At 45.0% G+C, this 22,446-nt stretch overlaps 1 protein-coding gene across 3 annotated transcripts in view; it reads right to left on the bottom strand.

Annotated features, from left to right (window-relative positions):
• Positions 1-22,446, bottom strand: part of POLR3A (RNA polymerase III subunit A) — a 567,405-nt gene that overhangs the window by 451,864 nt on the left and 93,095 nt on the right. For all 3 annotated transcript variants that reach the window (XM_069753076.1, XM_069753078.1, XM_069753077.1), the window contains exon 5: positions 4,355-4,509. In XM_069753076.1, coding sequence (XP_069609177.1) covers positions 4,355-4,509 — 155 coding nt within the window. The remainder of the gene's footprint in view (positions 1-4,354; positions 4,510-22,446) is intronic.

The raw sequence follows: 22,446 nt of genomic DNA on the forward strand, positions 1-22,446 counted from the left end.
AAATCAAATTCAAAATTTTGATGCGCAATTGTGAAAAAAACGTATGTTTTAAAATTGTAAAAAGATGCATGTGTGTTACTTGTGTTCTTGCTTATATTTGTACAGGGATTCAACTTGGGACCTATCAAATTTGTATTTTTTTTTAAGCCTTGAATCATCTGATTTTATGTTTGTGGGAGTTTCTTCCCTTTTTCTTTTCAAATTACAACTTATTGAATTCAACATTTATATGCAACAATAAAGAAACACAAAAAAACAAATACCGAAGTGACAGAATACATCTTAATCATCATAACACAACTTGCTCAGCATTTTCAACCTGAATTCATTGAACAAGCCAAAAGAAAAAGGTGATCATATCCTCAAGTGTGATTATCCAAATACAGTCTCATCCTAATTATATGTTAAAAACAAGATTAAAAGAACCAATATTTTTACCACCTATTTATACATGTAACAATTTTTTTTCTATTATATCACTAAACATGTCATTTATGAAGTGGTTACGAACAAATCCTTGTTTTATAAAATAGGCTTCAGGAATCAGTGCTGGGGAAACCATATCATTAAAGTGCAGTGAATATTCATTAGCTGCTTTCCCGCCCACCTGTCAGCTGAGCAGGAGCAGCAAATGAATACTCCTTCACTGAAACACAGTGATTTCCCCAGCGCTGGATTCCTGCAGCAGCTGGGGAGATCTGTGTGTCTGGTGGAGGAGCAGCAGCAGGGGCCAGAGGGGACAAGATTGCCGCATACCTGCCTGCCGGCTGGCTGAGTGCTCCAGCACAAGGACCTGTATGATGTCATGAAGAGGGCGGGCTGGAGCATCACATGGCAGCACAGAGCCCTCCCTCTTCTGATGTCATCACAGGTCCTGCAGACACCACACTACAATCTGCATGCTTACTCCTGTGCTGTGGAGAGGCAACAAGAGGGAGCGCTCTGTGGTGTCATGGGATGGGATGCTCCAGCATTTTACCACACCACAGTGTGGCTGGCTGCCACAATTAAAAGGTTAGTCACTACAACACACAAAGCACTCTGCCACTTCTGTGGTTAACTATAACTCACAGCATGCCATAGGTTCTGCAGGACATGCTGGGAGTTATAGTTCTCTCAATGGGACCTCAAAGCAGCACTCCAGTGTTATTTTTCAGTGTTGGAGTGGGGCTTTAAATATAAGTCCTGTGCCCCCATTCTTATACTCACCCTCCAGCATCTTCATACAGTACTTTACAGACACCACACTGGTCCCGCAGCACCATCTTCTACCCGCAGCTTCCAACATATCATACTATTGTATATACCAGTAATAACAATACATATAGTATGTTTATGTTATTAAATATTTTACCACCTTTTTTGCTTCAAATATTTTTTTCCCTATTTTCCACCTCTAAAACCTGGGTGCATCTTATAGTCCGGTGCATCTTATAGTCCGGAAAAAACGTGGTAATCAAACAATTAATAGTAGGTTTTTACACTGGCCTTTTATCATCAATGTGTCCCTTCTAGTGGGTGAAATGTAATCTTGTCCATAAGCGCTTACTAGCAGTGGCAGTTTCCTTTTGTGTCAGAGTATGTACGGCCGGTCATGGTGCTCGGCTCCACCTGAGTCAATATCTGATTTATGTTAACTTTTACAATGTCTGGTTTTCTTGGATACACAAAGGACGGCGCTGGACCAGAAGTCGCAGAAAAGTCCTTTCTACTTCTTAATTTTCACAATCTTTGGAGAGTACAGTAGCCGCCACCAGCGCCGATCATATTCACAGGTCACATCACCAGTTATGCCATCCATTGCCGATCTTGTGCCGCCTTCTACCACGTCATGGGCGTCACTCTCTTTGCTGAATGAAAAAACCCTAGTTTTTATTTCTGTTTCACTACATGGGATGACAGTGTGGTACTGCCGAGTCCCTGTGATGGGTTCTGCTTCCGGTAACTGATGTTTTCACAAACTCTCCTCCTCTTTGTAGTCCTGGTTTGTACAATACATCAACTGGATGTTAAGAATATTTTTCTCCCTCCATTTGAGGAGTTGTCTGGGTATTAAGATTTGGAGTGAATATGGCCTCTGGAGGCTGGAGCTGCCGGCCTGTCATCTGCTTTGCATTCACTGTCTACCCCTGGTCATTCTCAGCCCTAACAAAGCTTCTCCTCTGCCCTCTCCTGCTTCTAATACTCTGTAACATAATAAAATAATACAGTAATATCTAAAAATCATGGATTATTTGGTAAATATAGACCCCACACTGTTAGACCACAGGCTGAACAGATCTGAATGCGAGATTTTCGAATTGACACTGTAATAGTTTTATTTTTTTAAATATGATCCCATCACGATCCCAGCTTGTATTTTGGTACAGATGTGGCTAGGAGCATAGCAGGCACATCCGCAGTTTTTGAAATTTTTAAATTAAACTTTTTTTTCAAAAATGCGTTTTAAAATTTTGCGCTTGCGTTCGCATAGGTAAAATATCAAAGATACGCTTGTGACATATCTGGTGAAAGCCTGTACAGTTCTGAGTAGAATGGTGTTTATTTTGTGTCTCTATCTTTTTTCTAGCCTGAGTTATGGGGAGAAATGTAAAAGGCAGGCAACACCGAAATTCGCACTTTTTCCAAACTTTAAAAATCAATGAAAAATTTTAAAAAACCTAGAATTTTTTTGTCTTCACATTTTGCATTCTTTGACACACTATTACCAAATAACAAAATCTCAAAAGAATTAAAAATATAGTGGTAAAAATCATTGGTTCACTAGGCATGGAATGACCCACCCCTATGAGAGTGGAGTCTGGTCCATATTCATTTTTGGAGGATCCTTGACAGCTTGGGCCCAGGGAACTGCCTGAATATATGTAATTGATTCCGGGACTGACATTGCAAATCTCAGGGTCACCCTCTTCAGGGTTTTTAGGGTCCGAACCCTTGATCTTATGTATAATTGTTTGGTGACCGGAAGAAAGGATTTTTGGCTAGGAGTCTAGGAGGGTTCCTAAAAAGACTTTCTCGGTTGATGGGTTCAGGTCTGGTGTTCACCGATTTATGATCCAGCCTAAAGAGATTAGGGTATGTAGAACTGAATGGAGATGCCCTCTTAAGAGTAGCACTGGAAGGAGCCATGATGAGAAGGTCGTCCAGGTAGGGAATGATGCAGAGGTCTTGCTTCCTGAAAAAAGCTACTACTTCCGCCATAATAGTTGTGAATGTTTGGGGTGCAGATGATATATCGAAGGGAAGGACCTTGAACTGGAATTGACACACCTCCTAGCCTAGAGTGACCGCAAACCTCACATACTGATGGTAGCTTGGATGAATGTGTACATTGTAGCATGCCTCCTGAAGGTCTATGGTAGCCATGGCGAAGTCCTTCAGAAATCGACGGGTTTGTAGTTTTTATCGATTCCATTTTGAATCCTCGATACACGATGTATTGATTTAACCATTTCAGGTTGATGATTACCGGGTTATCTCCACTCAGCTTCTTTATAAGGAACACCCGGGAGTAATGACCTTGGCCTTGCTCTGCTTCTGGAACCGGTGATATTACCGCAGAGGACAGCATTTGCTGGAGTTCAGTGTACAGAATTTTTTCAGCTTTGAAGATGGAAGGAATGTCACCTCTAGTCTTTGTGGGGGAAAGTAGGAAAATTCTATTTTTACTCCTCTTCTGACTGAGTCCAGGATTTTGTGGTCTGATGTTACCTTCCGCTATCTTGAAGTGTAGTTTGAATTCGTGCCCCCTACTCGTTTGGCGCCCTTTTCTATCTGAACGAGGGTTCTGAAAAATATTTCTCCTTTACCCCCTTTAGGGTAGCTCCACCACCCGGTTTTACGAGGCTGGGTGGCTACGGGAGGCCCCCAGCCATTTCTTAACCATCCAGCATTGCTAGCAGGTGCCGGAGGATGGTGCAGTCCCACCCGAGGCAGGAGCAGCTGAAGAAGGAAGGTCCAGGACGATCAACCCAGGCTGCCCGGCTTAAAGGTACACATAAGAGTTTGGCCGGGACACACTCAGAAACGCACAAAAAAAACCTCTTCGTCCCTTAGGGACAGGAAAACACTGGGGATTGAGGGAAGGGGAGGGCTATTTAAACCTCGTTTCCTGTCCTTAATTAGGATGGGGAGGCAACCTCCTGCGTGCTGTCACGGAGGGGAATAGAGAAAAATAGAACTAAAAGAAAACTATATACATACTGCATAAAAACGTAGAAACCAGTGCTTAGGGACATTTCCTGTTTAATAGTAACTGGGCACTTGCAGAAGCTAAGAGGTGAGCAGAAATAGCAGTAATACTGTAGAATGTAGCAATTGCACAATATTAGGTTTCACATAAAAATGCTCTCACCTGAGCTCGCCCTAAGAGAGCCTCCACCTCCTTGTTGTGCTCTATAGCATTCTCAAAAGACTGTAAGAACTGAGACACCATGGGGTCTATCACTTTTTTAGTAGTTTTGTACTTTTCATGAATAATTTTTAGCAATCCACACTTCTTCACAGGGCCTATAATTGCATAAAAATACAAACAATTAATCCAAGACCTTAGAATTCCATCTGTGACTGTACAGAAATGTAACTTTTCTATTTTTGTAGAGCTAACAAATAATTTACAGGTATATTAGCAGAACTGATGATATTCTTATGCCACACAGGTGGTTTTAATGTACTGGCTGATTAAAAGGGGGATGTTCACTTTCAATAAAGTGGTACCCGAAGTGTGTAAATTGCTTAAAATAAACTCATCAGGGTCTCAACCATCCTGGGTCCATACCACTGCTGCTCCGCTCTCTGTGTTGTGATCGGTGTGGTCACGTCACCAATCTACAGTAACTTGTCACTGAGCTCAGTGTTGCATGTCATCAACCTCTGCATGAGAGCTGAACCCAGGCACGGTCTACAGCAGCGACATGTGCGGTCAATGTGACATCACTGCTCTAGTCACAGCACTGGCAGAGCAGTGGTGAGGAGCCAATGCACGACCCAGGGAGGGCGAGTATCTGAGGAATTTGCCATTACATACACTTTATATAATTTAGGAACCAGTTTACTGAAATTGGACATCCCCTTTAATGTATGTCCTAATACTCTCCTGGTTCCATCATAGCATGGACTCCACAAAACCTGTTAGGGTATGTCCACAAGGTCAGTAAATGATGCAGGTTGGACGCTGCGCGTACATTCGCAGCGTCCAACCAGCAGCGGCCAGATGTTACAGCATAGTGGATGGGAGTTTAAGAAATCCCATGCCCACTGTGAGCACCGACGCCCGTGGCTTACCTGCAGAGACTGACATTCTCCGTGTCTTTCCAGACCGCAGCATGTCAATTTATCTTGCGGAAATGCGAGTCTCCGCAAGATAAATCTCACCCATACAATGGTACTGGACGTAGCGATTCCACATGGTTCCGTGAACACATGCGGAATAACCTGTGTTCAATAGCCGGCAGCACTTTGGACACAATGGACATGTTATGCATCCAAAGCACTGCCAATTACTAACAGTGTGCACCTACCCTGAAGGTTTCCCATAATTATCTGGTGATTGTCGAGTCCTATAAGAATAGTGGTGTAGAATCCAAGGATGACAGCTTGTTTCCAGCACATTCCACAAATGCTTAATCAGATAAAGATCTGGTAATTTGGAGGAGGACAGGTAGTCATTAGTGATGAGCGAATATACTCGGTACTTGAGATTTCCCAAGCATGCGCAGGTGTCCTCCGAGTATCTTTAAGTACTCGGAGATTTCGTTTTCAGTGTCGCAGCTGAATGATTTACATCTGTTAGCCAGCATAAGTACATGTTTGGATTCACTGGCAACCTCATGTACTTATGCTGGCTAACAGATGTAAATCATTCAGCTGCGGCATGGAAAACTAAATCTCCGAGTACTTACAAACACTCGGAGGACACCCGAGCGTGCTCGGGAAATCTCGAGTACGAGAATATTCGCTCATCACTAGTAGTCATATAAGCGTCGTGAATTGCCTCCAACAATTCTCCTATATTTGGAACTTTGTATTTTTTCCTTAATGGAAATCTGGCAGCACATTTGACCTATTTAAACTATTAATATGCAAAAAAAGGGTGAACAACAGCACTCTCTGAGGACCAAGATATATGCAAACAAGATCTAGACTACACTGTCACTTAATAAAATGTACTTACAAAAAGAAGTACTTACAAAAATGAAGGTTCTTAGTGCATAAATTGGCCCTTGGTTTGTGTGCCCATTACTAGGGCAAGGTGACATCCCCGATGAGTCCCATCATCCTAAACATGCCTCTCTCAAGTATACAGTGTGGTGACATCGCATTTAATCTGAATTATCCATATCCATTGTATTGGGCGTTTAAAGAGGAAAAACCCCAATGGCAAACAAGCCAGGGGACCTCAATGTGTGCACGTGCCTGGAGAAAGACGCAGCGTCCGCTGTTTTTCAGCTTGGAGCTGACAACCCCACCAACTCTGCCTTGGGAAGAGGACCAGAGTGGATGTACAGCTACAACAAGAAACGAAAAACTACAGGAGCTGGACTAGCTTCGACAGATTGAATACCGTCCCACCGACACTTGGTCGAATTTGATCAAGGAATTGGTCTGTTGGGATGCCCAGAATGTCATGGAGGAAGATGAAAACTCAGCTGAAGTGGACCCAAAGGAATTAAGCTGCTTGCCAAATTCAGGATCCAGCGGTAGTCTGGAATCCAATACCTAGTCTAAAGCAGCCCGAATCCAGGAATTGTTGATTGCATTGGGACCCGAAGCCTCAAGTGATGAGAGGGCATGTGTTATTGAATCAGTTTTGGGAGTTCTGGTACCCCTAAGGCCAGGTTCACATTGTGTTAACAGCAGCCCGTTCAACACATGCGTTAATGGGCTGCTGTTAACGCAAGTGCCGATTTGATATAGCGCTAGCGCAGATAGAGCTAGCAGATGCTCTATCTGCGCTAGCAGTGACGGACCTGGAAACGCTGCAGCCCGCGTCCCAGGGTCCGTCACTCAATGATAGCACATCGCTAGCGCACGCCCATTGTGGGCGTGGGCTAGCAATGTGTCCGACATAGGGCATAATAGCTGCGTTAACGGACTACGTTACACCGCGTTATGCTGCGGTGTAACGTAGTCCGTCTAACGGATGCCATAGACGCAATGTGAACCTGACCTAACTCTGGACTCTACCTCTATGATGGTCCACCACCAAGAAAATAATCTTCGCTACAAAAATGTGCCAGTGTTTAAGGAGTCAAACACAGAGGTTGATGAACATCTGCAAAGCTTTGAGACCAAAATGATGATGCACCAGGAGCCCACAGCTGACTGGGCCAATTACCTGTGAATTAGCATGAATGGCCGGGCACAGGATGTTTTTCAGTCTCTTGGGCATCAGAACTGACTGGACTATTAATGACACCCTGTTGCCCCTTTTTACCATCACCCCTCTGTCTCCATATACAGGTTATAGACTGCTGAGGTGAGTGATACCTGTATGAGGCATATCAGATGCCTTGTTGTTGAGAAATCAGTGTGAAGAATACTGGATACGTACTTACATGTGAATAATTTATATCCCATTTGGCACAGGATTATATAACCCTCTTCCTTTGTGCAGCAGGGACAGGAAACCTGGATCAGCAGGTTGTCCAGCATTTTCAAAGCCTCAAAGAGAAAGCTGATGCCTAATGCAGCAGGTGGTCAAGCCTCAAAAGGCTGTGAGTGACAGATGTCACACCTTGAGCAAGCTAAGCTCAGGACAAACACTTGCTTGCAATATACAGTCATGCTGAAGCTGCTGCCAAAGAAACCTTCTAGAACATTCTAGAAAGTCATAGGTACTCACCGATAACTGTTTCTCAGAGCCCATGACACCACGGAGAGAGGGGAGACACCACGGAGAGAGGGGACAGGAAACCTACAGATAAAAGGGCGGTACATCTCCCTCGCATCAGTTGGTTTACAGAGCATCGGAGAACCTCCAGGTTAGTGACAACAATATATATTGTGTGTGGTGATGTGTTTGGGGGTGGGATTGTGTGTGGTGATGGGGTGGGGGGCGAGATTAAGTGTGGTGATGGGGCGGGATTGTGTGTGATGTGTTGGGGGGCGGGATTGTGTGTGGTGATGGGTTGGGGGCGTGATTGTGTGTGGTGATGGGTTGGGGGTCGAGATTGTGTGTGGTGATGTGTTGTGGGGCGGGATTGTGTGTGGTGATGTGGTGGGTGGCGGGATTGTGTATGGTAATGAGGTGGGGGGCGGGATTGTGTGTGGTGATGTGGTGGGAGGCAGTGCTACTGTGCAGGGGGCAGGATTAGCGAGTAATCACGATGCTATATATATATTTATTATTTATTATTTATTTACGCCAATCAGTTTGGGTTTGCCCTGTTCTGCACATACATATGTTTCAATAAATTTTGATCTCCATAAACCACGGTATAGGAAATATATACATATACATATACACATACACACACTTTATACGTTATGTATGTTTAGGAGGAAAGCATTAAGCTACTTACTGGTAGCGGCATTTTTCGGAGGCCCATGACAGCACTACGAGAGAGGGGATCCGCCCTTAAGGAACAGAAAACCTACAGATACAAAAGGGCGGCACCTCTCCCATGCATCAGTTGTATTTCAGAGCCTGAGAGGACTACCGCGGTTAGTGGTACACAAACATACATTATATACATTATATACATTTGGAAACCAAAAAATAATCTACTATATTGTAACCAGACACCATATGTGAGATTTACATACTACACTATTTACATATCAGGAAGTGCTACCCCCACGTGAATAGGGAGGGAACTAAGGGTGCTGTCATGGGCCTCCGAAAAATGCCGCTACCAGTAAGTAGCTTAATGCTTTATTCGGACTCCCATGACAGCACTATGAGAGATTTACAGAGATGTAAGCTACCTTAGGGAGGGACTATAGTCTGTAGCACCCTTAACCCAAAGGAGAGATCAGAGGAGGACCCCAAATCCAACCGATAGTGTTTAAAGAAAGTGGAAGGAGATGACCAAGTGGCCGCCTTACATATTTGCTCCACTGACACTCCAGATCTCTCTGCCCAGGATGACGCCATGGCCCGGGTGGAATGTGCCTTTAGATTCTGCGGAGCTGGCCCCCCACCTGCTGTGTAAGCTAGAGATATAGTTTCCCTAATCCATTTGGCTAGTGAATATTTTGACACTCTAAATCCTTTCCTTGGACCTTGGAATGAAAGAAACAGTGCTCCATCTTTCTTTCAATTATCAGTAGCTGAGATATACTGAAGGAGAGATCTCCTAACGTCTAACGTATGAAGCTCCTGCTCTTTAGGATTAGAGGGATTAGGAATAAAGGATGGCAAAACTATCTCCTGTGATCTATGGAAACGTGACGCTACCTTCGGCAGATATGCCGGGTCTGGTCTAAGGACTACTCTGTCTGATAAGATTTCTGTGTATGGAGGAGCTCTGGAAAGCGCCTGGATATCCCCTATCCTGCGAGCTGAGGTTATGGCAATCAGGAAGGCGGTCTTAAGTGTCAACATTTTGATTGAGGCCTCTTGCAGAGGTTCAAAGGGGGGTTTTGTTAGAGAGGACAGAACTAAATTTAAATCCCATGGAACTGTCCTATCCTTATATACCGGTCTAGATCTGCTAACTGCCTTCATAAACCTCGCTATCCAATAATTGTTTGCTATATTGCATGAAAACAGGGCACCCAGAGCTGAGACCTGTACTCTAAGGGTACTAGTAGAGAGTTTTAACTCGAAACCCCTCTGTAGGAACTCTAAGATTTGTTGTATTGGTATCCCGTCTTGGATGTCAAATCTTGAACAAGACAAGAACTTCCTCCAAGTTCTAGAGTAGATTTTTGTAGTTACTTGCTTTCTACTCTTTAGGAGTGTCTCGACTAAATTTGGAGAGAAGCCTTTCCCCACTAATAGTGACCGTTCAAACTCCACGCCGTTAAATGGAGTGCTGCCACTTGTGGATGGGAGATCGGTCCCTGAGAAAGCAGGTTCGGGATCTCTGGTAGTACCCAGGGAACCGATACAGACATTGTCTTGAGCCAGGCAAACCAGGTTCTTCTGGGCCAAAAGGGGGCGATAAGGATGACTTTCGCTCGATCCTCCCTGATTTTCCTCACCACTAGAGGTATCAGGTTCAGTGGTGGGAAAGCATAGGCCAGTGGAAAATCCCATTTTATCAGAAACGCGTCCACTGCCAAGGGATTTTCCCTGGGATTTAGCGAGCAAAAAAGTTTTACTTTTCTGTTGTTTCTGGTGGCGAACAGGTCTACCACTGGTTGACCCCATCTGCAGACGATCAGATTGAAAATGTCTTCGTTGAGAGACCACTCTCCTTGCTTTAACATGTTTCGGCTGAGGAAATCTGCTGCCACATTTTCCTTTCCTTTGATGTGGAGAGCCGTCAAAGATAGAAAATTGAGCTCTGCCATCTGGAACAATCGATCCGTGATTTGCATCAATGTCTCGGAACGAGTTCCCCCTTGCCGGTTTATGTAAGCGACTGCAACTCTGTTGTCCGACAGAATTCTGACGTGCTGGCCCTGCAGATATATGAGGAATTTTTTAACAGCCAATTCAACCGCCAACAACTCCCTCTGGTTGGATGAGAATGTTGTGAAGGGTTCCCATTGTCCCTGGACCACCATGTCCCCCATGTAGGCTCCCCACCCTGAAGAGCTGGCATCCGTGGTTATCACCCGGGACACATTTACTATCCAGGGGACCCCTGCTGATAAATTCTTTTTATCTGACCACCACCTAAGGGAATCTAGCGTGGTTGGCTCTAACGTTATTTTCCCATTTAACACGCCTCCCAAGGCTCTGTCATGGAACAAGACTTCTCTTTGTAGGGATCTGGTGTGGAACTGAGCCCACTTAACTGCTGGAATGCAAGATGTGAGTGACCCAAGTAGAGACATTGCTTGCCTAAGTGTCATGGAAGGTGTATTAATTGCATTTAACACATAAATTTGAATTAGATCTATTTTTTCTATGGGGAGGAGACACTGTTGTGTCACTGAATCCAACATTAGACCCAGGAACTTTTGAATATTTAGGGGCTGTAACTTAGATTTTTCGAAGTTTATGATCCAACCCAGGTGTTCTAGCTTGGCTTTAGTAACCTCCCATTGTGACAGACAGTGATCTATCGAGTTCCCTACAATGAGGAAATCATCCAAGTAAGGAATTATAAGGACGTTTGATTCTCTTAAGTGTGCCATGACTTCAGCGATTATTTTAGTGAACACTCTAGGAGCAGAAGTTATCCCGAAGGGGAGTGCCCTGAACTGAAAATGTTGAATCCTACCCCCCATTAGTACTGCTACCCTTAGGTATTGTTGGAAATCAGCGTGAATGGGTACATGATAGTAGGCATCTTTCAAATCCACTACTACCATAAAACAATTGTTGAAAAGCATTTTTATTGTTGAATTGATGGACTCCATTTTGAAGGTATGTTTCACCAAAAACTTATTGAGACCCTTAAGGTTTATAATGGTCCTATAAGACATATCCGGCTTTTGAATTAGGAAAAGGGGAGAGTAGAACCCTTTCCCTGCCTGAGAATACGGCACTTCAATCAAAACATTTTTGGAGCAAAGAGTCCTCACTTCCTCTTCTAAGGCAAATTGTTCAGTGGGAGATGAGCGCCAGGGTGTTAACTGGAATTTGTCCCGTGGGTTATGGACAAACTCAAGTCTGAGACCATGGGAAACAGTGTCTTTTATCCAAACACTGTTTGTGATTTTTGACCACTCTGCTGAGAAATGCGACAGTCTCCCTCCCACCGGGATTGCCAGTCATTGGTCTTGTTTTTTGTTTTCCGTCGGGTTACGGCGAAACATGAGACCTGTGCCTCTTTTTCGCTTATCATCCCATCTGGAACGATCCCTACCCGGTGAGAAGGTCCGCCTTCCTCCCCGATTGAACCTTCTTTTGTTGAAGGGACGACGATATGGATTGAAAAGGTTAGGAAATTTTTTCTTATCTCCTGCCTTCTCCAGGAGTTCGTCCAGGGTAGGTCCGAATAGATACTCGCCCTTACAAGGGATAGCGCAGAGTTTTGTTTTTGCCTGCATATCCCCCGGCCAGCATTTCAACCATAGGGCTCTTCTTGCAGCATTAGAAAGACCTGCTGCCCTAGCCGCCAATTTAACAGAGTCTATTGAGGCATCCGATAAAAAAGCTGCCCCCTCCTGGATTACTGGTAACGCTGCAAGTATGGAATCTCTAGAGGCCCCCTGTTTTAATTGGGTTTCTAACTGGTCCAGCCAGACCATTATTGACCTTGCCGTGCAGGTTGACGCCACCGCAGGTTTTAAGGAGCCGGCTGCCATCTCCCAGGTTCCTTTTAGGAAGGTATCCACTTTCCTATCCAGGGGGTCTTTAAGCGTACCCATATCCTCAAACGGGAGAGAGGATCGCTTTGCCACCTTGGCAATTGCTGCGTCCAGCTTTGGGGCCTTTTCCCAATTACCCACTGCTGGGTCATCAAAGGGATACCGACGCTTCTGCGCAGGTGGTAAGGAGCCTTTCCTTTCCGGTTTTCTCCACTCCCTGTTGATAAGTTCCTGTATCTTTTCATTCAGGGGAAAGACTCTGCGCTTCCTCTGTTCTAGGCCGCTGAACATCATTTGTTCCTTAGATAGCTGAGGCTTGGGTTCTGTTATACCCATTGTGCCTCTGACCGCTTTTATTAATTTGTCTATCCTCTCTATGGGTAAACAAAACCGGGCAGCGTCTTCCCCCGACGAGGAAGATGATGCTGCTGAATCATCCGATTCTTCACTCTTGTCTTTATCCACAGATGAATCAGATGCCCACTGAGTTCTCTGCTTAGAGCCTGACTGTGAAAGATCCTTAATGGATTGCTTGACCTCCCTTCTAACCATTTCCTTCAGACTGGTCACCATAGAAGAGGATTCTTCTGCCACCTACAGGGATAAGTAAGGTAGACTAGAGTGTAAGATCTACATGCTATATCCCCTCCCTCTTTCCAGGACCTCACCGTCTGCTGGATACAGGGGTCACATAGTTTTTTAGGGTGTGAGTCAGGCAAGGGGACCTTCATCCAGCAGCAGAGGCTGCTGATCCTGATCAGACTCCATCTGAAGCAGTTTGGAGACCAGGAGCAAGGAACGCGCACCTGGAGCCGATATATAGCCCCTCCTTCGGCCAGCGTAATTGCACCGCGCTTCCAGTTGCTCCCCTTCCCCCCATGCAGCTGCAGGGGATCAGCCGACACCTGAGGGTGATGAGCGCACATTTTCCGGTGGGCGCCGCCATCTTGGAGCTCCTGCGCATGCGCAGAAGCTCCGTGACCCGGAAGTCACAGCTGGCTCCGCCTTCCGACGTCACCCCCGGCCCACAGCGCTTCCTGTTAGCGCTGTGAACAACGTGGGACGCCGAGACTTGCCACGAGACTCCGGGTGGCGCCCCCTCAATGTCGCCGACCCCTCAGAGCCTCCCCTAAGCCGCTCAAGGGAGGGAAACAATATACTCACCAAGCGCCGGCTTCGGAGATCGGACACCCCCTGGCGACCGCTCCACGCTGATGAGACACTGCCGTGCAGCCCCCCAGAGCCACCGTGTTTCCTTCAGGTACCCCGCACCGGCCGAGGTAGGAGACCCTCTCGCTACCTAATTCGGCCCGGCCGGCCTGGAATCCTAGTATCTTCCGTAGGATCCAGTCCCTTCAGGAACAGGAAACCAACTGATGCATGGGAGAGGTGCCGCCCTTTTGTATCTGTAGGTTTCCTGTTTCTTAAGGGCGGATCCCCTCTCTCGTAGTGCTGTCATGGGAGTCCGAATAAATAAGAGTCTCCCCTTTTCGATGTCATCACGTATATCGTGAAAGGATTTTTGTATAAAGTTAATTAAGGTCTCCACCTTTATCAACTTTATACAAAAATCCTTTCAGGATATACGTGATGACATCGAGAAGGGGAGACTTTTTTTCCTCCTAATCTATCCGCTGTTGAGAATCAAGCCCTTAGGACACTTCGAGGTGATGGGAATCTAGTTATCAAACCAGCTGATAAGTGGCCTCAGGTTAGCATCCTCAATAATCAGAACCTCCCACTTCCGTCTCCAAGACTTTACACGTGCTGCGCCGATTCTTTGGAATGCACTACCTAGGTTAATACGATTAATCCCCAATCCCCACAGTTTTAAGCGTACCCTAAAAACTCACTTGTTCAGACTGGCCTACCGCCTCAATGCATTAACCTAACGATCCCTGTGTGGCCTATTTAAAAAAAATAAAAAAAATAAAATATCAGGTTCCTCGCATCATGTTCTCATACACTTTATGCAGTTACCAGCCCTCTGTGTCTGTACTGCTACATACTTAGGCAATTAACTGGTTCATGCAGCTTTACATGAACACCCGAGCCTTAGGCTAGGGTCACATTGCGTTAGTGCAACCCGTTTAGCGCTAGCGGGTTGCGCTAACGCAATGTTTTTAGTGTGGCCGCGTCCCGGGGTCGCGGTAACGTCCCCGCTCTCGCAGATCCCCGATCTGCGAGAGCGGGAAACGGACCGCGGGCGCGCCTCGGACGCTGCAAGCAGCGTCCGCGGCGCGCCAGGAAACACCGGCGCGTCGCTAGCGCGTGCCGAACATGGCACGCGCTAGTGCTGCGCGTTTCCATTGTCGTGAATGGGCGCGCTAACAGACGCGTTGCACAGCGTTAATTTCGCCGTGCAACGCTGTCCGTTAGCGCGTTCCCATTAACGCAATGGGAACCAAGCCTTACACTATGGCCAGTCCGAATAACTAAAGCAATTGTTACCATCCACCTCTCGTGTCTCCCCTTTTCCTCATAGTTTGTAAGCTTGCGAGCAGGGCCCTCATTCCTCTTGGTATCTATTTTGAACTGTGATCTCTGTTATGCTGTAATGTCTATTGTCTGTACAAGTCCCCTCTATAATTTGTAAAGCGCTGCGGAATATGTTGGCGCTATATAAATAAAAATTATTATTATTATTATTATTATTATTATTATTATTATAAGTGGGGTGCCCTGGTAGTTATGGATAGTTCCAGTTATCTCTCAGAAATTACTCGACAAATAAAAAGATGAATACATTTATGCCAAACTTACTAGGGATTCCACTAACGACATCCGTATTAAAACAGAGGCCATTCTCCAAAAAACTCCCAACTTGGGATTCTGGACTCCAAAACTGTGGAGTTCCTAACTAAAAGAAATCCGGTTATTCCGGTATTTTACACTCTACCAAAGATTCATAAGAATCTACAGAATCCCCCTGGGAGACGCATAGTGGCCTCCACTGAATCCATCTTGTCCCCAATTTCCATCTTTTTGGAGAAAATTCTCACACCCATTATCCAATCCTCCCCATCTTTTCTCCTTGACACCGGGGCATTCTTGAATAGGATTCGCATGATAGATACTATACCATCCCATACCATTCTGGTCACGATGGATGTCAAAGACCTGTATACCTCAATTTCCTATATCGTTGGAATCAACTCAGTATATCACCTACTAACATCAGCTGGTATGGATATCAATCAAATCAACCTATGTGTGGACCTCCTAAAGGCCCCGTCACACATAGCGACGCTGCAGCGATACCGACAACGATCCGGATCGCTGCAGCGTCGCTGTTTGGTCGCTGGAGAGCTGTCACACAGACAGCTCTCCAGCGACCAACGATCCCGAGGTCCCCGGTAACCAGGGTACACATCGGGTAACTAAGCGCAGGGCCGCGCTTAGTAACCCGATGTTTACCCTGGTTACCATCGTTAAAGTAAAAAAAACAAACGCTACATACTTACCTACCGCTGTCTGTCCCCGGCGCTCTGCTTCTCTGGTCTGGCTGTGAGCACAGCGGACGGAAAGCAGAGCGGTGACGTCACCGCTCTGCTTTCCGGCTGACCGGCGCTCACAGTCAGACCAGAGAAGCAGAGCGCCGGGGACAGACAGCGGTAGGTAAGTATGTAGCGTTTGTTTTTTTTACTTTAACGATGGTAACCAGGGTAAACATCGGGTTACTAAGCGCGGCCCTGCGCTTAGTTACCCGATGTTTACCCTGGTTACCAGCGAAGACATCGCTGAATCGGCGTCACACACGCCGATTCAGCGATGTCAGCGGGACCTCAACGATCAAAAAATGGCCCAGGCCATTCCGACACGACCAGCGATCTCACAGCAGGGGCCTGACCGCTGGTACGTGTCACACATAGCGAGATCGCTACTGAGATCGCTGTTGCGTCACAAAACTTGTGACTCAGCAGCGATCTCGCTAGCGATCTCGCTGTGTGTGACGGGGCCTTTACTCCGGTCCTGTTTAACAATTTCTTTCTTTTTCAGGACCAGTTCTTTCTCCAGACCCGTGGGACCGCTATGGGTTCCAATGTAGCGCCCCCCTACGCTAACGCCTATATGGCTCATTTTGAGGAATCTGTTATTTATAAACATCCCCTATTCATCTCAAACGTCCTCTATTGGACACGCTATATAGATGATGTTTTTTGCCTATGGGGGGGCACGTTGGAATCCCTCAAATCATTCTTGGTGTTCTTGAATGGGGCATGGCCAGGCATAAAGTTCACGATGACTCATGATACCGGGTCAGTCCGTTTTCTAGACACAGTTGTCCTTAAAGATGAGGGTGGTCATCTAACTATTGTCCTTCATATGAAACCCACTAACCGCAATAGCATCTTACACTATCAAAGTTTTCACCCCCCAGTGGTCAAACGTTCCATACCTAGATTCCAATATCAACACGTTAATCGCATTGTCTCCAACAATACAACACGGGACCAACGCCTACAGGACATGACATCTAAGTTCCTCCGTCGAGACTACCCCACTAGGGTTCTGAACGAACAATTACATCCTCCCCCCGCACTCGGGATGTTAATCATAATGGACGTATTCCATTTGTACACACCTACCATCCGTTCGCCTCCATCCTTCATAAAAATATTAGGAAACATTGGTTCCTACTTACTACGGCATACCCCAACGTCCCGGGGTTTAAACTCCCATTTCTTCCATGTTTTAGGAGACCACAAAACCTAAGGGACAATTTGGTGGAGTCGGACATCGGTCCTACGCAGTCCAAAAAACCCCGATTCCTATCACAACCCAAGATGGGCACGTTCCCCTGCCTACACTGTGCGCAGTGCGGCAATGTACAAAAGGGTAACACTTTCCAACATCCCCACACAGGAAAAAGCTTTCAGATTAAAGACTACTATACATGTGAGTCATCTTTTGTCATCTACCTAATTAAGTGCCCATGTGACTTACTATACATTGGCGAGACTACACAATCGGTACGAGATAGAGTGTCTCCTAGCACAAATCCACCATTCGTTGTAAAAATTTGCTTCTACCCATCCTCCAGCATTTTGTGACACACGGGCATACTATTTCACATTTAAAATACCAAGTAATCGACTCAGTTCCCCCACAACAATAGGGGGGGGGGGGAGGCACCCGATAGGATCTCACTCTTAAAGAAACGTGAAGCCTACTGGATCCAGACCCTGGAGACCCTAACCCCAAAGGGTTTAAACAGAGAATATGATTTACTTGCCTTTATTTAAAGTAGTATAGTGATATTGTATTTTATCATGCCTGATTTCTAATGATGTCTTCTCTATCTCTTCACCTATGGGCACTCACTATTTCCTGACGCTCACCACAATCCTCCTGCACACGTTTAATAATGCAATACCATTACTGTTCTGTTTTTTTTTCCCGTTTTTTTTCTTCTTTTTTTCCGTCTTTTTTTTGGGGTCCTCACGATCTTTACATACTGTCATCAACATTATCTGATCCTTCCCTATAGCACCATATAGCGCATTTCATTTAGGCACCCACAATAGCGCTTATCCCATACCCTATACAGCCATATAGTACTTATTATGGGTGGAACGCAAGCTCTGATCCTTGGAACGCACCACCATATTGGTGATGTCATTTTCTGTCCCGGGTAACATTGCACAGTGCTGGACCCGCCCACTTCCGGTCGGCAGGACTCGCTCTCTTCCTGCCACTTCTCCGGTGTATATAACACATGCGGCTTCACACAGGGCGCCAGACAAGCGGTGGACACCGTGTCTGCCGCGCCACACATACGGTAAGATATCTCCAGACCTTTGTTCTGATTTACCAGTAGTCCCTTACCCCTAATCCACCTATGTTTTCTATCCATCAGGCTGTGACATTTATCCGTATTACAATTCTTCCTACAAACCAGGGATATGTTTCCACATATATATAGCATCACGCCACTTGGCTCTTTTCTTATATATATGTTTATCGCTATATTACAGAAGCTTATCACACCTTGCCTATTCTGGCACATTTCCCTCATCATCATCTACAATACGGTATGTGACCCCTCCTCCACTACTCCACCGGTTTTTCAGTATCACTATTTCTCCATTACCATGCCATATTATCATTCTACTGGAAATTTAATTTGTATATACTTTAATTTGTTTTTTTTACACTGTTTTCTTTACACTGAGTATTGTCATATTGTATTTACAGTAACTGATGAAGGTCAAATTGGGGACTGAAACATTTTTGAATAATAAACTGCTTACATATAAGTTGAGTGCCAGGTCTTTTCTTATAAACAACGGAAGCATAAAAGCATCTAGTACTTGAGGATTCCCCCTGGGGTTGAGAGAGCAGAAATCTTCTACTTTCTTGTTTTTGTGATCGGCAAATAAATCTATTATCGGGGTTCCCCACATCCTCTTAGTTTGGGGAAAATGGGACTGACTTAAAACCCACTCGCCTTGCCTTAGTTGGGTTAGTTGGGTTCGATTCAGATAGTCGGCCTTTTGATTTTCTACCGCCCAAATGTGTAGTGCCAAGAGGGATAGAAGGTTCTCCTCTGCTAGGTTGAGGATCCTGGAGGGATCCATCAGAGTTCTGGACCTGGTACCTCCCGGATTGTTTATATAAGCCACTGCTACCTGGTTGTCTGACAATATGCGGACATCATGACCCTGTAGGTAGGGTAGGAAAGTCTAGAGAGCCTGACCCACAGCCTTTAGTCCTTTCTGGTTCGAAGAAGCTCCTAATTCCCGATTCTCCCATTTCCCCTGTGTAACTTGGTTGTTTATGTGAGCTCCCCATCCTGTGACGCTTGTGTCTGTATTAATCATATGGGATATTTTTGTTACCCAGGGAATCCCTTTGGATAGGTTGTGGGCATTTCTCCACCAAAGTAGGGAATGAGTAGAAGAGGAGCTTAGAGTTACTTGACCTTCTAGGTGGCCTCTCAACTTGGACTGATTTCCCAATATATCCCATTGGAGGCCTCTTGCGTGTAGCTATGCCCACTGTACATTGCCTTCCTTAACCCCTTCAAGACCCAGCCTATTTTGACCTTAAAGACCTTGCCGTTTTTTGCAATTCTGACCAGTGTCCCTTTATGAGGTAATAACTCAGGAACGCTTCAACGGATCCTAGCGGTTCTGAGATTGTTTTTTCGTGACATATTGGGCTTCATGTTAGTGGTAAATTTAGGTCAATAAATTCTGCATTTATTTGTGATAAACACGGAAATTTGGCGAAAATTTTGAAAATTTCGCAATTTTCACATTTTGAATTTTTATTCTGTTAAACCAGAGAGATATGTGACACAAAATAGTTAATAAATAACATTTCCCACATGTTTACTTTACATCAGCACAATTTTGGAAACAAAATTTTTTTTTGTTAGGAAGTTATAAGGGTTAAAATTTGACCAGCGATTTGTCATTTTTACAACGAAATTTACAAAACCATTTTTTTTAGGGACCACCTCACATTTGAAGTCAGTTTGAGGGGTCTATATGGCTGAAAATACCCAAAAGTGACACCATTCTAAAAACTGCACCCCTCAAGGTACTCAAAACCACATTCAAGAAGTTTATTAACCCTTCAGGTGCTTCACAGCAGCAGAAGCAACATGGAAGGAAAAAATGAACATTTAACTTTTTAGTCACAAAAATTATCTTTTAGCAACAATTTTTTTATTTTCCCAATGGTAAAAGGAGAAACTGAACCACGAAAGTTGTTGTCCAATTTGTCCTGAGTACGCTGATACCTCATATGTGGGGGTAAACCACTGTTTGGGCGCACGGCAGGGCTTGGAAGGGAAGGAGCGCCATTTGACTTTTTGAATCAAAAATTGGCTCCACTCTTTAGCGGACACCATGTCACGTTTGGAGAGCCCCCGTGTGCCTAAAAATTGGAGCTCCCCCACAAGTGACCCCATTTTGGAAACTAGACGCCCCCAGGAACTTATCTAGATGCATAGTGAGCACTTTGAACCCCCAGGTGCTTCACAAATTGATCCGTAAAAATGAAAAAGTACTTTTTTTTCACAAAAAAATTCTTTTAGCCTCAATTTTTTCATTTTCACATGGGCAACAGGATAAAATGGATCCTAAAATGTGTTGGGCAATTTCTCCTGAGTACACCAATACCTCACATGTGGGGGTAAACCACTGTTTGGGCACATGGTAAGGCTCGGAAGGGAAGGAGCGCCATTTGACTTTTTGAATGAAAAATTATTTCCATCGTTAGCGGACACCATGTCGCGTTTGGATAGCTCCTGTGTGCCTAAACATTGGCGCTCCCCCACAAGTGACCCCATTTTGGAAACTAGACCCCCCAAGGAACTTATTTAGATGCCTAGTGAGCACTTTAAACCCTCAGGTGCTTCACAAATTGATCTGTAAAAATGAAAAAGTACTTTTTTTCACAAAAAAATTATTTTCGCCTCAATTTTTTCATTTTCACATGGGCAGTAGGATAAAATGGATCATAAAATTTGTTGGGCAATTTCTCCCGAGTACGCCGATACCTCATATGTGGGGGTAAACCACTGTTTGGGCACACGGCAGGGCTCGGAAGGGAAGGCGCGCCATTTGACTTTTTGAATGGAAAATTAGCTCCAATTGTTAGCGGACACCATGTCGCGTTTGGAGAGCCCCCTGTGTGCCTAAACATTGGAGCTCCCCCACAAGTGACCCCATTTTGGAAACTAGACCCCCCAAGGAACTTATCTAGATGCATATTGAGCACTTTAAACCCCCAGGTGCTTCACAGAAGTTTATAACGCAGAGCCATGAAAATAAAAAATAATTCTTCTTTCCTCAAAAATGATTTTTTAGCCTGGAATTTCCTATTTTGCCAAGGATAATGGGAGAAATTGGACCCCAAATATTGTTGTCCAGTTTGTCCTGAGTACGCTGATACCCCATATGTGGGGGTAAACCACTGTTTGGGCGCACGGCAGGGCTCGGAAGGGATGGCACGCCATTTGGCTTTTTAAATGGAAAATTAGCTCCAATCATTAGCGGACACCATGTCACGTTTGGAGAGCCCCTGTGTGCTTAAACATTGGAGATCCCCCAGAAATGACACCATTTTGGAAACTAGACCCCCAAAGGAACTAATCTAGATGTGTGGTGAGGACTTTGAACCCCCAAGTGCTTCACAGAAGTTTATAACGCAGAGCCATGAAAATAAAAAAAAAAATTATTTTCTCAAAAATGATCTTTTAGCCTGCAATTTTTTATTTTCCCAAGGGTAACAGGAGAAATTTGACCCCAAAAGTTGTTGTCCAGTTTCTCCTGAGTACGCTGATACCCCATATGTGGGGGTAAATCACTGTTTGGGCACATGCCGGGGCTCGGAAGTGAAGTAGTGACGTTTTGAAATGCAGACTTTGATGGAATGCTCTGTGGGCGTCACGTTGCGTTTGCAGAGCCCCTGATGTGGCTTAACAGTAGAAACCCCCCACAAGTGACCCCATTTTGGAAACTAGACCCCCAAAGGAACTTATCTAGATGTGTGGTGAGCACTTTGAACCCCCAAGTGCTTCATAGAAGTTTATAATGCAGAGCCGTGAAAATAATAAATACGTTTTCTTTCCTCAAAAATAATTATTTAGCCCAGAATTTTTTAATTTTCCCAAGGGTAACAGGAGAAATTTGACCCCAAAAGTTGTTGTCCAGTTTCTCCTGAGTACGGTGATACCCTATATGTGGGGGTAAACTACTGTTTGGGCACATGCCGGGGCTTGGAATTGAAGTAGTGACGTTTTGAAATGCAGACTTTGATGGAATGCTCTGCGGGCGTCACGTTGCGTTTGCAGAGCCCCTGATGTGCCTAAACAGTAGAAACCCCCCACAAGTGACCCCATTTTGGAAACTAGACCCTGAAAGGAACTTATCTAGATGTGTGGTGAGCACTTTGAACCCCCAAGTGCTTCATAGAAGTTTATAATGCAGAGCCGTGAAAATAATAAATACGTTTTCTTTCCTCAAAAATAATTATTTAGCCCAGAATTTTTTATTTTCCCAAGGGTTACAGGAGAAATTGGACCCCAAAAGTTGTTGTCCAGTTTCTCCTGAGTACGCT

Source organism: Ranitomeya imitator, chromosome 2 (genome assembly GCF_032444005.1).
Source record: "Ranitomeya imitator isolate aRanImi1 chromosome 2, aRanImi1.pri, whole genome shotgun sequence".
Lineage (NCBI taxonomy): Eukaryota > Metazoa > Chordata > Amphibia > Anura > Dendrobatidae > Ranitomeya > Ranitomeya imitator.